The 18,117-nt window shown below is 36.5% G+C and overlaps 1 protein-coding gene across 1 annotated transcript in view; it reads right to left on the bottom strand.

Moving 5' to 3' along the window:
* The window catches only part of DIS3 (DIS3 homolog, exosome endoribonuclease and 3'-5' exoribonuclease), a 22,716-nt gene extending 4,599 nt beyond the window's left edge, over nt 1–18,117 (bottom strand). Inside the window, exons 1-20 of the mRNA XM_058848599.1 lie at nt 17,779–18,117; nt 15,679–15,836; nt 14,741–14,934; nt 14,557–14,630; nt 13,319–13,486; nt 12,242–12,406; nt 11,223–11,336; nt 10,997–11,134; nt 9,811–9,957; nt 8,959–9,075; nt 8,068–8,169; nt 7,410–7,474; nt 7,221–7,305; nt 6,494–6,621; nt 5,947–6,033; nt 5,149–5,305; nt 3,337–3,551; nt 1,645–1,813; nt 1,072–1,230; nt 549–671 (exon numbers count right to left, since the gene is read on the bottom strand). Coding sequence (XP_058704582.1) covers nt 549–671; nt 1,072–1,230; nt 1,645–1,813; nt 3,337–3,551; nt 5,149–5,305; nt 5,947–6,033; nt 6,494–6,621; nt 7,221–7,305; nt 7,410–7,474; nt 8,068–8,169; nt 8,959–9,075; nt 9,811–9,957; nt 10,997–11,134; nt 11,223–11,336; nt 12,242–12,406; nt 13,319–13,486; nt 14,557–14,630; nt 14,741–14,934; nt 15,679–15,836; nt 17,779–18,024 — 2,811 coding nt within the window. The 5' untranslated portion in view covers nt 18,025–18,117. The remainder of the gene's footprint in view (nt 1–548; nt 672–1,071; nt 1,231–1,644; nt 1,814–3,336; nt 3,552–5,148; nt 5,306–5,946; nt 6,034–6,493; nt 6,622–7,220; nt 7,306–7,409; nt 7,475–8,067; nt 8,170–8,958; nt 9,076–9,810; nt 9,958–10,996; nt 11,135–11,222; nt 11,337–12,241; nt 12,407–13,318; nt 13,487–14,556; nt 14,631–14,740; nt 14,935–15,678; nt 15,837–17,778) is intronic.

Here is an 18,117-nt window from a genome sequence, read left to right as displayed (position 1 = left end):
TACTTATCAGGCCTAAAGTATGAGAACAAATGCAAATCTCAGTGTCCTAAATGCACAAAGCTAGAACTGAAAAGTCTAGAGATTAGAGACAGTTATTAGGACATTACAGTTCTTACAACATTATGAAGAGAGAATTTTTATATTGTGGGAGTTGTAAGACAGAACTACCACTGACACCCAGCAATTATACAGAGCTGAGCCACCCATCACAGTTGTACTTCACTGGAGTAAAGGGAAGATCCTGCTGAATTTTGGCAGATTTTCAGAGGGACACTTGATTACACAACTGTGAAATTCAATGCATTACTTCAAAAATCATCAGTCAACAGTGGAACTATCCTGATGGGCCCAAACTATAAGTTTAATTTAGAGGGCTCTACTCCTTTCAACAGCCAGTGAAAGCAGACCTGTGTTTTATTGATATGAAGCAATCCTTACAAGCTAGTTTTAAATTTTGTTTTTTCTTTTGGGTTAAATTTCAATTTTACCACATGATGATTTTTTAACATTACTGAAGGATAATATGGTTCTAAGAACTCTGGCCTTACCTTGGGTTCTACCAAGACCATCCGCATTTTCTGATGTTGGATGTTGGAATCATCTAACATAATATTCACTTTAACTTTATCAAATATATGTAATGTTGTGTCTTCCACAGTAAGTGATGGCACCTGAAAGTTCAAATTTTGTATACTCACTATTTGCAACAGCTTATGTTTTTATACAAGTAAATATTTTTTGTACGAAAATATTACTGTTACATGTAAATAAAAATAACCAAAAATTAATGTAGTGAATATTCAGTGTTGTAATATGTGGTACATATGTTTTTTGCAGTAATTAATCAGGTAATTAGATGTCAGTATTACCTATTATAGAAACAAATTCCTGTCAGAACCTACTCATTTAGACTTAGACTATAGTGGCATTACTACTAGAGATTAATGAACTTGCACTTAGAAAAGCCTCTCTTACCCTTCTAAGTCCAACTAGAATAGATTTTAGTCATTCTGCTCGCTTACCAAATCAGAAAATAAAAGTGTTTAAGAACAAATAATAGTAAGAACATACCTCACTGTTGTACTCCAGTTTTGGTGCTGGTTTGTCTTTTTCTTCAAAGAAGACTGTTCCTTCTAACCCATACTTGGGAATCAGAACCACAATCGCATTTTTTCTTACAAATAATATATATGCATCTTCATTTACTACTCCCTTGGTTTTGAAGAACAGCTGTAACAAAAACAGAACATACCGATCAGAAAAATAAAGCACTAGAACATACAGATCAGAAAAATAAAGCACTAGAACATTCTCTTTCAAATTACAAATATACTCTAAGAAAAATAAAACAGTGAAATACACATCTATACTTAGTGATAATTACACAGCATATCCTGAAAGCAGATTTTAAACAATCACATAAAGCATTTATAACATTACTATAGTAGGATTAAGCATTCATATTTATAAAAGCACAAAACTAAAAGAATCCTCAAGATGCCATTCTGAATTTTTCAGAACAAGCGAAGTAATGTTTTAAGCTTTTTGTCAGAAGCATCCCTCAGCCTTTAAAATTTCTGCTCTCTTGCTTGGTTTTGCCCTAGCACTGTCCATAGTTCAATATAACATCCCAGACCTACTTACCTGCGTATGGAATGCCACAGAAGCTCTTTGTGCATACTGTGCCATTTTATGTCGATAATTGAGATTTTTACACATCTCTGCCAGTTTGTGTTTATCTGTGAGTTCTGGGTAAGTACTATCTGCTCCTATGGCCACTGCCAAAAGCCGATGGACTATGATATCAGCATACCTGCAAGGATGAGGTTAAAATCATCAATGACACAGTAAGACACAGATTTTCAAAATTAATAAAAAAGTTTCTGAACATACATTTGTTTTTGCGACTTACAGATGTAAGGTTCTGTAATAATGATGGTCTGCTGGCAACTCCCTCTATTAATTCAGCATCCATCTCTTTTCTGACCAAAGATGCACTGCAGAGCCAGAATACTGTTAAAATGTTTGCTAAGATAAATTCTTTATTGTGCCAGAAAAAGAAACAAAGTTGGATTTTTGGCCTTAAGAATGATCTTTCACCATGGCATTTTAAGCCAATCCTTCTTCCCTCTCCCATGAAATTAGACGAAATTAGTGCAGAATAGTGTATCAATGCCATAGATTTGTGAAGTATAATCACATTTGAACTTTAGCAAGGAACTTTTTAATACATCTGGTAAGAACTAAAATGTACCATTTGGACTCCTGGAAGTTCCACAAATTATCCATATAAATACATAGGAATTTTAATCCACATCTAAGAAATTTCACTTGAAAAGTTTCTAAGGAGCACGGTAACAATTATTTTCTTCAAAACTCAGTGACTTCTTGGTCAGGAGAAAAATCTTAACATACTTTTTCAAGAAGTATGATTTCATTGCATGCAACAGCTGCCAATAACAAGTTCCCAATTACCAGTGTTTTCATATGGAAAATACAGTCTCCTCAAAATTTAAACAGTTTCCATCTCAAAAATGGCTGAGCAAACTCTGCCCCAGTCTAAGACTAATGCTAACTGACCCTGAAGTGCATTCCTATGCCAGACATGTGCATTAGATATATATTCCTATTATTTTTGGATTTTTTTTTAAATGTTACTAAACCCTACGAGTTGTGGACAGTAAACCTGGGAGTGTACATGAAGATGGGCCACTATGTAAGCCACTGCTGTTTCAATTGAAATCTAATGCTGAAAAGAAACTTTAATGGACAACACTGTTGAAGAATGGCTTGCTTCTCGAGGCCACAGCTCCTTGGAAGGCCTGCACAACCCTGACTTTGAGTTAGCGTGAGTCCTTGGCACAACATTGTGCTAAAGATTAGAGCAAAAAAGTGCTAATGTGACAATGAATAGGATATGAATTCAGGCTGTGAAGTATGGACAAGAATTCAGGATGTGAAACCTGCAAAATGTATCTTGTGAAGTCCATCAGGATGTGAAATCCACAAAATGTATCTTATATAGCCAGCTTAATGTATCTTACAAGTTCTGCTAAAAGTATCTTAAGGAGCTCAGGTGTTATGAGCTGGACCAATAATATTGTAGAAACTAACGCAAGAAAAACAGCAATTATCCAATCATAATAGAACAAGTATCATGTGTTACCTTTCTAAATACTATAAAAATGTAGCTGAAACTGCAATAAAATGGAACAAGTAGCTAACTCATACCGAGTTGTCTCTTGATTCCTAAAAGTCTCCTGCACAGCACCACAATTTTCTTCACAAATAAATCACTTATTTCTTTTCTCTGAAACTTTCATAAAATACAAGTACCTTCTAATAGGTGAGGTAAAGTGAGTATAAATAGGTGAGGCTAAACCATAGTGATGAAAATCATTATCCATTCCTGAGCAGAAGTAAACAGCTTGCATCATGCAGCGAGTGGTCAAAATTCGCAGCAGTGTGTTTAGGTAGGGGAATGCAGGAGATTCAGCTTTGTCTAATGATTCAGCTAAAGCCTTTGCTGAATCTGTCTTAATTTCCAAATTCTGAAAGAAGAAACAAAAAAGATCAGGTTTTACTAGCAAATATTAAGAATATAAGCAGAAATGTAACAGCTACATCTAGGATAATCTTAGCAACTGGCACAGCTATAACACCTACTAACATGATGGAACACTACTGCTACAAAAACAAACAAAATCCATCCATGCACAGGTCCCTCCCTCATTATTACTAGTGCTCTATGCAGAAAATGACATGCTGGGTCAGTAGCACAGGAATTCAGAAAAGACACATTCTGAATTAAGAAATACTTTATGCCGATATTAACGAGATTTTATTTCCTTTGGTTTGATTTTTCTATCCCTCTATTAAATCAGAACGAATGTAGCAAAAATCCATGTATTTATGCCACATGAAGATTTTCATCCAAGCACAAGGTAAGTAATTGACTTTATAGTATTTCCTCTGCAAAATTATTAAAATGTATACTTGGAAAAGTGAAATGTAAAACTAGTACCATTTTCTTCTGTGTTTTCCAGTGCTGTCTGATAAAAATTCAGGTAGTGTGAAAATACCTAATGCATTTTTAATTTCCAGAAATACAAGGTAAATTTCATCACATGATCAGCTGAATGCTCTTTCCGTCACATACAGCACTGACAATAAAGTATGATCCAGAGATCAAATTATGCTTGTATTATGGCAGGATAGTTTAAATAAAAGTTAAAAATAGATTTTAATTTAAAAAAATATGAATATAGCATATTAATACCTAATTGTGATAGTTGTGTCAAAAGTAGTAAAATCCCACTTTGGTTTATTTAAAAGAATGTTTACCTATGCACAGGAATTTAGCTTTCCCAATCAAACAGTACTTTAAAAATATTTTTCAGAACACAAATGAAAGCATTATCATTATTCCAGTTTTATAGCAGTGGAAAATTAAATGGGCTAGGTTTAGGCTTGTCTATTTATGTCACACTGAGAGAATCTGGGAGTTTCCCTCTTGATCTTATGAAACAAAAAGGGGTGGGGAAAGAGCTGAAGGGAAAAGAAATGTGAATATACCTCAAAAAATTACAAGTTTAGCTCAAATAAAAGATCCTGAAACTAGAAAAGTATTTTTTTCTGTTCAGACTCCTTAATTAAATTAGACTTGTTTCAGGCTAAATAAACCTTGTTTCAGGCTAAATAAACCTCTAGTTGATCTATGGAAAAGACAGAAACTATAAACACATTTTCTTACTTCCTGACTTTAAGAGAAACATGTAATTTGATGTGACTGATCAATTTTTAAGTACATCAATAATGTATGTGATCTAAAGCCAAAAATTGTCTCAAAAATCACAGGTGACTTGGAAAGGAGAAACATTCACAGCTCTCAAGTGCTACAATGCAAGACTTAAGAGAGTGGTATGTTTTCTTTACTTAAGAAAGGTTTTAACCCATTTAAAAAGCACGGCAATCTTCCTTTCACCTAGAGGTACAATTATCCATCTAACAATACCAGGGATTTCAAAGTATAGCTGACACACATTTAAAATACTGCTATCCAGCCCTTATTCCTAGTTAAGTAGCCAACCAGAGAGAAAATACAGCTTTTCATAATTACCATGCTTAATTAGCATAGTAAAAACTTACCTTGGACTTTGCAGCCTTCACAAGGATGTCATAATTTGATGGGGGAGGAGCAGGATGTTTCCGGAGCAAGGCAAACTCTGGGAACTCATCATAAATTTTTTGTGCTACAGAAATATTGGCAAGCAACATGAACTCTTCAACCATGGAATTTGTCTCTCTATCAAGATAAATATTTTATATTGTTAGAAAAGCATTAGACATTTACTTTGAGTGCATAATGAAGAAACATTCCAGCATCCTGACAATGTTATGGAATATTAACTAGTGGTTTTGAACATTTATACAAATAGGTAAGCAACTTTAAGACTAAAAGCAATGCTTATTAAGCTCCAAATACTGAGTCAGAAGAAAAAAATAACCTGAAATATTCTACATCAAATTAAAGAAAAATGCTCACTAAAATGCCTGAAAAGACCAAGAGATAAACTTCTTGACTTCTTCCTAAGAAGTTCACATATGAAGCACACAGTTCGAGTCTTGCTAAATAAATACTTCAGTAAACTAGAGGAATTCTCTTTCTGAGGATCAGCTTGGCCAAAGAAGTTGTGGATGCTCTATCACTGGAAGTGTTCAAGCCCAGACTGGGGGGGATTTAAGCAACCTCCTCTAGTGGGAAGTGTCTGGGCCCATGGCAGGGGGGTTAGAACTAGGCAGGATTTCAAGGTCCCTTCCACCTCAAACCATCCTATAATTCTATGACCTGCACTATTACAGGAACTTTGTACACTATTAACTAAATGTTGCTACTTAAACACATCTTTAATTCTGTCCCTACCCTGAATTAACTAAAATGCATACTTGAGCTCCTTAGTCTGCAGGTCAATAGGATCATGAGTTTCACTGTCCATGTGGAAACGAACCTCTGGTGATGCAAGTGTCAAGGCTCTGCAAGACAGTAAGTGGTATTAAAAAATTACAGTAAAGCAGACAGAGCAGCTGAGCTGCAAGCCTGTAATAATATCTGGGGTTACCATGACAGTGTAATTTAAAATCAGCAGAAATCAAAAATAAAATTGTGGAATTAATATTTAAATTTGCAAGAAATGTCATGTGAATACACACCATAGAAGCTCCTAAAATTTCAAACACTACTCCTCTAGTAGTGCATTTATGAATCTGTGAGATCCATATTGATTGATCTTGTGAAGAAAAAGTAAATATCCTAAGTTTATATATTTTGAGAAATAAGGATGAGCGTTCTTATGCAAATCAAAATGGCAAAATACTTCTCTTTCACAAGATTCTCACTAGAAAAATGGACACAGAACCATAATATATTTTTGACAGCAAAAACAGTCAGAAAAAAAGGTGGGGGAAAAGGTAACAGTTACACTGCATGGCTTACCCATTATCAATTCTTTTCTTCTTCAAGATTTTTGCTAATCTGTTTAGTCCACGTAGGCTGTTAGTAATATCATCATTCATAGCTGCTGAATCGATTCTCATCTGTGCTTCAGCATAGGTAAGAGAAGCCTTGAAGAGGTTAAAAGAAACAGGCATCGTGATACATAATTGAACTTTCTAAAAAAACCCATAGTTCTTTCTGTCTTGCACAACGTGCAGCCTGCTGTTATAACTTGCTTCACAATGTTACAAAGCTTTACATTCAATACCTAAATGCCTGTTATTCACAAAAATAATGGACAAATAAGGACAGATTTATGCAAGATATTAAGATATACCAGGTATTTACAGTGTGTGGGTTCATTTTTTTGCTGATCATGTGTGTTTTATATGTTGGAAATCTAATTTTCAAAAATGTATTGAACAGCTACAGAATCCACTGAATTTAACTGATTATCTGGTGCATATCAGCCATGTCCCATATGCATTGTACACACAGTAACTCCACACATAAACACTGCAGCCAGCCTTAGAGGCTGAGAAGAACACAGAAGAATCAAACATTTTCTTTATTTTTAGTATTTCCTAGCACCATTTTCTAATTCTAATTCTAATAAAATATAAATCATTAATCAGAAAGAAAACTTTATCGAGTCCGTTATCATTGTTTTTATAATACAGTTTACAGCTTTTTATTTCAGAATTATAGTAATTTTTACATGACTTACCTTGGAATTAATAATACTCTTTGTAAATCTGGTTTTTAGAATTTCAGCCTTATGGTTCATTTCCCATATGCATGAAAATGCAAGCCTAAGAGAGAAAGAGAGAGAGATGGAGGGGAAAACCTGTTAAAATCCCTACATAAACAACTGTAGTTTCTTGCCAGGATCAAAGTATGGATCATATACATATACCTGTCCACATTAGATCTCAGAGAGCATAAGTTGGAACTAAGGAGCTCTGGAACCATATCAATCCTCTGCAAAGAAAGAATAAAAATCAGTAATTTTTAAATTAGCATTTTAACTTCCTGATTTTTAATGTAATAAAAGCTTGGAGATATTTTTTTTTTTTTTTTTTTTTTTTTGCCAAGACAGCTCAGATTACTGAAAGTAAAGTAAGCCACTTTAGGAAAATTCATTCCAAGATTCATTTTAGTTATCATCTTTTTAGTAACAGTGATTTCTGAAAAGAAATCATGGTCTGGAAGAAATAACCAGGACTAAGTCTGCAGTGTTCATGAATGCAAATCATAGGAACGTTCAGAGATTTAGCAATCACAAAAAATGCAAAACCAATGGAAAAGGCAAAACCAGGCCACTTCTGCAATTTCAGACTGGAATAAAAACAGTATTCCAGTTTCAAAACCACATGCTAATAATGCTTGAAACCAGAGTTGAATGGAATTTTGTCCAGATAGCAGCTTTTAAAAGATAAGACAGAAAATACAATTATCTTAGACAAATTGTCTACTTTTTTTCTCCTTAGTTCAGAGAGAATGTCCCCACTCCCATGAATTGAAAGAGGAAAGCAATGAAAATCCAACCACAAGAAGCTGTAGAAAACAATTACTTTTTCACACAGATACACTGTTGTTCCTCTTTTTACTGACTCCTCATCCAAAGCATTTCCTGGGCGAATAAAATGACTGACATCTGCAATATGTACACCGACCTAAAAAACAAACATCACATTATGCACCTCATGACACGGAAACAGTTCTCAGAGTGAAAGAAACTTTCCCACATTTTTACAAACCAATTTATCCATTCCCAGTTCCTTTCAGCAACTCCCATATTTTGTAATAATACTTAAAACCTATCATACTGATATTAAAAAAGTGAACAGGGGCAGCATCTATTCAAAAAAAGGGCATTTGTACATTTAGGGGAAAGTTATATTCGCGACCAATGCACCTTTTCTTTAAGGGTCCAAATAACCTCTTCCACATTCTTCAAGACTCACTGAAAATTTGTTTTTGCTTTTCTGTTTGCTGGACCTTCTATTCCAGCACACCCTGCTATTACAATTCTAAATTAATTTCTAAAAAGGACAGTCTGACTGAATCAGTTATAAAGGAGTAGAGACTCGGTGTTAAGCTTGTAGCTTTTTCAGGCCTTTTATAAAAAAAATAAACTCCACAGGCATTACAGCAGTAGCATTTTTTTTTTTTTTGCTATAAATATCCTTGTTTATAACACTTAGCTAAAGCAGTAAAAAAAAATGTTAACTTCTCATGCCAAATGAAGATGAAGTAGGGTGAATCTAGAAGACACTAAATTCCCACTTTTGACACTGATCTGATGCAAATTAACTCCCTTTTTTTTATTACCATCTTGCAGCTGTGCAAACACCATTAATTTACTTATAACAAATCTGGACCTTTGCATGTGTCATTTACCACTACTGCACTGTTTGTAAAATACAGGAAGAAGTAAAATGATTACTAGATTGATACAATACCTCTAGATTTCCATTTCCTATTTCTCTACAATGTAATGCATCATCGATATCTGTACAACCAGGAGGATCAACACTACAAACATTCAGATGCCTTAAGTCCTCCCTGTGTTTCATATCCTGAAATTTAAAGAAATAAAAAATTGTTTACAAGAACACCCTTCCTTTTCCAAGTAAAAACGATCATTTGCAAAAGGCACATTGCATAAGATTTTTCCCAGCAACCACGTATTTTCAGAATGTTTATTTTGTTTTGGGTGGTTTGTTTTATGGCAAGATCAAAACAGATACGCAGAAACAATGATAGCAAAAAAACCCAGAAGACTAAGTACTAATTTTTTTTTTGTTGTTTTACAGAAATGATGAAGTGAATCACAACACAACCATAGTTTCACCATGATGTTATAATTAGCAAGATGAGGAACTGAGATTTTTTTAAAGTGAAATTTTGACTGATGTCCAGCTGAATGACTTGTCATGGATATGACTACTCTCAAGTCTAAGCTTTCTAAGGCTTAGTTGTCTAGATAATTGAAAGGAATCACAGACTTTGGAAGTATCTATCTTTGCAAAATAGCTGTCTTTCCTTTGCAAAAAACCTTATTTTATCTTTTTATTCTTTAACAAAACCTGTAGTTATCATCTTTATCTTAAAATATTTATCACAAACAAATGTGGTTTTAGCCAAAATGCAAAAACTTGAAGCGGTCTTGTTTCCATAGGAAATGCAGCTGTAAGTTCCCTCCTGGACAACACTTCTCGTCAATTTCTGGTGCATTGGGATATTCAAGAATGTCACAATTTGCATTGAAGGGCAAGGTACAGTAATTACTACACTAACTTACAAATTATTACCTCTTCTGTAATGCTCCATGGCATTTTTGGTAGAAAACTAAGGACAGCCTGGGAAAAAGCCTGGTGAGGGACATCATGTTCAAGCAGAAGAACTTCTGTCTCTGTCTCTTTATCTCCAGCGCTTCCCAAATTCTTTACAAAATGACCCTGAGGAATAATATAGGTACAAACACACACACATATCAAGCAACACCATTTGTCCAAAACTAAGTATTTAAGAACATTAACCCTATTCTTGTATTAAACTACACAGTGGAAGCAATCTTTTTTAATTTGGTTAACTTTCCCATCTTTAAGAGATATTTAATTTTAAACATTTATTTGATTCAGAAGTCTGAACTGAGTCCATCCAGACTGTTCTCCTAGAATGGCTCTAAATTCTCCACAATTAAGACTCCAAAATTTATAAAGGTGAAATAATTTTTGCAGGAAGGAAAAACCACTGCTGCAAAAACAGCAGAACTCATACAATCTAATTTCTCTATGGGTTTGCCTTGTGGCACACATCTCACACTCTAATACCACATCAACTCTGCCTTCTTCCTCATTTCTCTGCAGTAATGCTGTCTTTGTCTTAATTCTTCTTCCATATATTCCACATTCCCTTCATTGCTTTAAACTAGCATGAGACACCTGTGCTCTGCTTCAACACAAGCTGTGCATTCCCACACGAGCCACTGGAAGACTCTTCAAAACCTGGCTAGTGCTCAGTACAAATGGAAGGCAGTGTTCTCAGTTTCTCATACAGCCTCCGTTATTTACACTGAGCTTTTAACTACTTTTACACTACTGGCAATTTGATTGCATTGGGTTCATTTGTCAAATATCTGCTAGAACAGTGATTGGTATGTGTGAATGAGCAAAATGACAGTGAAAGATTCACATTTCTAGGAACTGAGACTTAAGTCCCTGGTTAACCTACATAAAGCATCTTAAGTAGCACATATATGTTCAATGCAGAACTGGATGAGTAAATTTTTTAAGTATGATAACCCCATAGCTGGTGGTAAGTGCAAATTAAATAATTTATGGACTTCTTTAATTTGCACCATCAAATGGCACTCAAAGAATTTAAACCTTATCTCAACATTGTTTGCAGTTAATCAGTGTTGCTGATAAATATTTTACCTAAGAAACACAAAAAAATCAGATAGTTAAAAGTTCAGAAGAAAATGCCTAAACTTACATTAGGATACCTGGAATTCCTGGGCCAACCGTCAATAGCAACAATGATTCTTTGCCCTTCCAATGTATCTGCTTGTCTGGTTTCTATTCGAATTCGAGGAATTCTGCGATCAGCTGGTGTAAATAAATGGCGCCTTGCCTATGAGCAATCAGAAAAAGGAACAATTAATTTCCAAATAAAGAAAAAATCCAACCCTGCATTTAGAGTAAGTGGATCATTTCCTCACCTCTTTAATCTGTGACTTGGAAAGCATCCCACAATACGGCCGCCAGTTTCGTTTTATAATGCCCACTACTCTTCCTGTGGGCCTCATCATGTCCTTGTTAATGGAAGTCTTCAGCTGGTAGAACACAGGTCAAAAATACAAAACTGTTTGAACTCATGATTGACTACAGTAGGTAACTTAAAACTTAGTAGCAACGTTTTGTAACTCATTATATAGACATTAATTCTATTTTGACTTCATAAATAGAACCTTCTGTGCTTCCCTGTTCTTTGCATGACTTTGAATATTTTCAGTATGTGACACAACTGAAATCACATCAGTATGTGATGTGACTTAGCAGAGACAGTGGGAGAAAATAGCATTCTGCAGTCCTTTTCTGCTGTTCTTTGTTTTTCTGAAAGGATGTTCATTAAGAAAACCCAAACAAGTAACATTTTCCATGTTATTTTACAATCTAGTGTTTTAATTTTTTGGAGTCCTTTTACACTATCTGAAAATTCTCCAGTATTTCTCCACATAATTATTTTAAAACATTCCCAGGAAATTCAGTGGAAAGATAGTTTTTGAAGAAATTATCTTCTTGTACAGGGTCTACACATGTGTACACTGCATGCACATTAAGTAGAATTACTGCAAGACCCAAATATAACCAAACAGGTTCCAAATGTATGTATTGCCTATATAAAAGATGATTCTCAGCATGCTGCAATGCCTACTCTAACAAATCCTAATCTGCACATCAGTAAATAGAGATTTACATTATTACATGACTACCATTCAGCAACTTTTGGATTCATTAAGCTTAATAAAATAATGTGGGAATTTCTAGCAGAGACTAATTGAAAATGGTCTTTATCCATCATCATGTATTTAACCCAACTGTGTAACTACAATTAAATCTTATAATTTTGTATTCACATTTTATAAAGAGGACGTATAAATTTAAAGCCCAACACTGTCAAGCTACCACAAATTTCACCTCTTGTGTAACACCACAGTTAAGTAAAACTCTTTCATACAATGTTTTCTTTCTCCTCTTCATTTTCAATGTCCTCTTCATTCTGGCCATCATCTTGCAAGACCACTGAGGATGGTGCCACCCATTCATCTTTTGCCAACAGCTCCACAGCTACAACATCTTCATGAATTGCTCGGTTTAAATGTTTCAGTCCCTGTACAATTATCTGGATTTTTTTAGAAAACAAAATGGAAATGCAAATATTCATGATGATGAAAACAGAAGACCCAAAGCTAGAGCCGTGTAACAGAAAAGTAAACATGTATGACAGGCTCTACATTCCAAAGAACATTTTAAAGTATGTTTGTGATAGAGATGTTTTTCTTCTGCCAATGTTTCTTACAGTACAGATGATCTTACACCAAGATTCCAATTGCTTCTATAAGAAATATGTTTCCCCCTGGTTTTTAGGTTTTTTTTTTAACTAAATCAGTTTTTTTGCAGTATAGGGAATTCCACATACTGCTGAGAAAGAGGAATAAAAGAAAGACAAGAGAAGTACCTCCAGCTGCCACAAACAGGGAGGGAAGAGACAACTGCCACTGCTTGGAAACAGCATCTGTACAACTGCACTGAGAATCCAGCCAGCAGACGGATGGACTGTCTGCTGGGTGGGAAACAGCCCAGCTGCCCCTCACCAGGCAGGAAAATAGAAGAGGGGAAACAAAGCAAGAGAACCACACAAGTGCTCATGACTGTTTTGTTTCTGAAAATCGTCCTACACACTTGTTCCTTTGTCTTTCACCATGTATTTCAAACTGATTTTAAAAACCTCTTAAAAGGTCAATTGAAAAACTATTAACAACCAAGATTCATCTTTATTTTACCAATTACTTTATCAAACTGTAATTTTAAATACATCGTTCTTTTTCCAAAAAGAGCATAGTCAGCATTTCAGCACTCTATATGCACACAAATACAAAATGAAAACATCAGCACAAACATCAGAAAAAACCAGAAGAGTAAAAAATGACTAATATGCTCCATTTTAACATGCATCACCACAAAAGAATTAAATTTTAAGTCATTACAAAAGCTAGTTAAAGTTTAGAGCATGGAGGTAAAATTTAAAACTCACCTCTTTGTTTTCTTCAGCATCTCCATGAACCCAAACAGTAGCTTCAAGATAATTCTCTCTGTTTGCTCTGTAAGTTCCTTGGAGATAAATACCAGATTTTATTCCTTGCTGTAACTTGCTAAGAGGAATATGTTCTGGGAATATGATTTTTCCACCTTCTATTTCTTTCTTTAGAAAAAAGAAAAATAGAAGAAATTTTCAGGACTTTATATTCATGTTAATTTCAAAACCAATCTCGGGAACATGACATACCCAAACTAACAAACTCCCTAATTTTAACTGTGTGTACGTATGAATATTCACAATAATGAAAAGCTATTATTCAGCAGTACTTTTTTAGTGAAGCATCAAAAGCATAAAGATGTGGCAATTCTAGGAACTTTTCCTGTTTTTCTGCAGTTACTTAAAAACATACTGCACAATTTTATGTTGATTTGGATATAGTGACTAAACAGATACTCAACAAAGAAAATATTAGTGTAGTAAAGAGTATGGCCCACAGTGTATGTGTACTGTAAGCTATAGGAAACATTATGAAAATACATTACTGTGACAAAACTTTGGAGCAGTCAGACAAGTGCTGCTTGTGACCTAGTTAACTGCTGAGAATACCTGAGCCTCCCACTTTCTTCCCACTCTTGCATAGAGTTCTATTCTGTTAAAACTGATTCTGATGAAATTAACTTTCCCATTTTTGTGGTAAGTGTTCAGCTATATCAATTGTATGTGAACATGTAAGTCTTGACTCCGACAAACACAAAGCACAAGGACGTAGAAGAGGATGGAGCTCATCTTTGAGCTGCAGCCTGCATTTATGTCAACTTAAATAATCATCAAATGAAAATGCTTCTGATCAATAACTTAGCATAGATTTTCCAGCAGACATGAAACAAAGATGTAAATGGTTTGCAGTATATTTTGTTTTCATTTTGCTCCAATTGTTTCTCATTCATACACTTTATTTAACCATTATTATTCTCATTTTCACAACAGTTATCTAAAGCAACTTTTTACAGATAACAAGATACATACTGACAAGAATATAAGCAGAACTGAAAATGGTTGCAGTATTTCCTTTTTACTGTTCAATTGCCAGAAAGTTCAATTGCCAAAATAGTAATAAAGTCCAGACTCCTTGTATCTTAAACTGATGCCAGTACCCTAACACACAGTATGCGATATTATACTGCAAGCCATTTGTGATCAATTTGTTTTATAAAAAGAAAATAAAAACATACCCCTTCATCAGATACACAAGCAAGACGATCTACAAGCTCAGGATTAGCTGTCAAGCTTTTTATATACTCCTCACCTACAAAAGCACACAAATATTTATGCAAGAGATGCATGGGACTTAGGTATGAAGTAACTACTCGGTTTATTTGAGCAATAAATACTAAATATACATACTACTTCACTTACACGTATAAGCAGTTATTCCTTCCTCCAAAGCTTTCTCTTTATTAATTCTGTCATTTGTTAAGAAGATAACTCGAATCTTTTCCTCTTCCTCTATTTTCTTCAAGTGTTCATTGTACCATTTCACTGCTACCCGAATGGCTCTGTCATTGCGGTCATTAGAGGTTTCTCCCCGCTCTTGCTCTATGTACGTTTCTCTAAATAAATTTTAAAAACAAAGTGGGGTATTTGACAAACCAAAACAAATCCCAGCATCTATCTATACGTAAAATTTTCAGACAAACAAGATCAAGGCTGTTAGGCCAAACAAATCATTATTATACCCATTTTTATAACATGTGTAACACCTCATTAGGCCACTGAAAGGCCAGAAGACCTTTCCTTTTCCTATGGGTAAAGGAAAATAGGAAGGAAGTGTTAATTTCTAATATAACTTTCTCACAGATAATTTAAGAGGTTTGCATTCAAGCTGTTAGAACTAGGGATTCAATATTCCTAGAACTATGATACTGCCTTAGTGGAAACTACTTGTGAGCACAAATAAATGCAAATTAATTGCATCTCCATTTCTTACAGCTTTCTGTCATTAACTTAACGGATTTTTTAATTCAGCTACACAGTATCCTGACAATATTGATAAAGCATTGCAATATGTTTAAAAGGGACACCAAAATGGAAAATCAGTACCCTATTGCTCCAGATAGTGCTGTCGGCAAAGCTTATCCAATATTCTAACCCCTTTTTCATAAAATATATAGATTTATACTGACTATAAATAGAAAAGCTCCTGGAACACCAACTTCTGAACAGGATTCCTTAGAAATGTATAGTTCTATGACACCAGTCTAATTTTTCTTTCAGTCCACAAGTTCCAGTTTTGTTTCCCACTTTCTTTTACTGGATATCAGCCCAAATTTGTTATATCCCATTCCACCCCTTACCTGTGATGCTCATTGGTGAAAGAATAGAAATGTTTTTCTGGGTTTTGAATCACGTCCCTAATTCGCTTGTACACTGGTGCACTCCGATTCCTGACTTCTTGAAGGACTGTCTGCAGCACAATGACATTCTTAATAACAGGATCTTCAAGGATATCAATCTGAGGGACAAAATGGAGATTAATCAAAATTGTTGTTTAATTCTATCCAATAACAGGACTTGAAATACTTCCTTGACTAATACATGAAAAGCTAACAAGAATAATGAGTGGCACTCCTGCCTTTTTCTCTCACCACTGGGAAACTGAACAGTGTATTAAATTGCTTTCTCCTCCTTGTGGGAAAAAAAGTCAAATAGGATTTTCCAGCCTCTCTCTGACCTGAAGATAAGGATTTAATCTGACCTCCAACAAATTCACTCCCAGTGCGTGCAGGATTCCAAACAAATGTAAGGCTGAGTGTACAATAGAAATTTTGCTTAGATAAAATGGGTTCCTATAAAATTTACCCTTAGAAAACAAAATGCAACCAATGCACAATCTGACAGAAATCTGATGTAATTTACAGACTGTCTGCCTTTGACTGTGTTGGGTTCTAAAATGGTACCCAACTACTCTTACACAGATGACGTGCCTAAGCATGTGTAGGATTGAGTTCTCCAGAAACAATCCCACTGTTAAAATTAAATTTTAATTTCCATGGAATCAAATCAATGGGCATTCTGCAAGCCACTCTTTGCTTTTGAAAGACCTTTTTATTTTTTAAGGAATTTTGTTAATTTTTTCAGCACTTTTCTTTGCCAACTCCTGACATCAAGACAGAGAAATACACACTAGAAATCCATATAATCTGTTGGGAGAAAAAGATGGGAGCTTCACTTCCTAACCTTGTGGCAAGAAACTCTGCCCACCTGCAAAATGAGACAGCAGTAAGGCTCTAGGGGGCATAGCTAAAGGAATTAAAAGCAACACCAGACCAAGGTCCTGTGAATCTGATGCTTACACAACCTGAAAGATTTAAAGCCATGTTCAAAGGGGAAGAAATCCAGCATTATTCTATGCAAAAGCTGAAGCACCAGGCCAAGTTTTACTGTGGCAAAACTGTTTCAGTTTCTAGGCCAAACCTTTCCCTACCATTACCAAGACTTTCTAATCCCCACTTCTCCAGTTCACATCAGCACACCCTGGCACATTCTCGGAGCATTCTACATGACACACACACAAATATTACCAACAGACACCAAGAAGTCCATTTGTAAGAGGCAGAAAAGATCCCTTGACCAGCTGTTTTGGGACGAAGATCCTTACAACTTTTGGGATCTCTGCTAAAACACACAAGTGTTGTGCCCCTCTCCAGAGTACTTCATGAATTAGTTACAGTCTCCAGTACATGCACAACGCTGTTCTACCTTCCACAGAGGTACTCAAAAACAATGAAAGAAAAAAGTTAAACATCAAGCATGGGAATTCCTCCCAGCCTCAAAGTCTACTGTCTGCCCTGCTCAGATTCAGACCTCTGCACAGCTATTGCTAGGCTGCAGAGGAAAGATGCCCCCATGCTTCCAGAGCTTTACATGGGATGATTTCACACCGTCTATTCATTACATGATACCAACACCACACTATAAAGAACCTGAACCTAAACCCTGAAAAACAGAAGAGGCATTTAACAAAATACAGCGACCACAGAATAAAACAACAACAACAAAAAAGAAAATCACAAAATGAACAAGACAAACAAAATAGTCCACACACGCTCCCCCCTATAAAACTGGAATACAGTCTAAGACCAGGCCAGGTTCGCTGATGCTGCAGCCTTCTCCTCAGGAGCTGGCAGGGAAAGACAAGACTACCCAGGCAGGGATCAAGCAGCCACAGGCAACACGGCAGGAGCCACACCTGCAGCGCGCTGCCAAACGCGCCTCTCCAGCGCGACGCTGGAACCCCCACGGAAACTTACAGCCACGGGGATTTAACGAGGCCGGCGCAGGAAAGGCTTGAGCCACCACGTGGAGCCCGGTCGGGCCCAGAGGAAGGCAGCGGCGAGCCCACCCTAGAGCTGAGGCGGCCACACCATCCGTCCCTCCCGGCCGGAGGCGCTCACCTGGTGCAGGAGCAGGTTGGTGTCGGGCAGGAGGAAGTGCGGCCCGGGGCAGAGGCTGCTGGCGGGGCCGCTGGGCCGCGCCTCCAGCCCGGGCGCGCTCCCGGCGGCGGGCGCGGGCGCGGCGGGGGGACAGAGGCGGCACGCGGCGGCGCCGCACGCGATGTCGTCGCGCAGGTAATGCTCGCGCACCACCTTCACCACCGCGCCCGCCCGCGTGCGCTTCACGAACGTCCGCGAGGTCAGCATGGCGCGCGGCGGCCGCGGGAAGCGAGAGGGCGGCGGGAAGCGGGAGGCGCCGCGAGGGCGGCGGGAAGCGGCGCGGGAAGGGCGCAGGAAGCG

This window comes from Poecile atricapillus, chromosome 1, assembly GCF_030490865.1.
Source record: "Poecile atricapillus isolate bPoeAtr1 chromosome 1, bPoeAtr1.hap1, whole genome shotgun sequence".
NCBI lineage: Eukaryota > Metazoa > Chordata > Aves > Passeriformes > Paridae > Poecile > Poecile atricapillus.
This window is presented reverse-complemented; position numbering and strand designations above follow the sequence as displayed.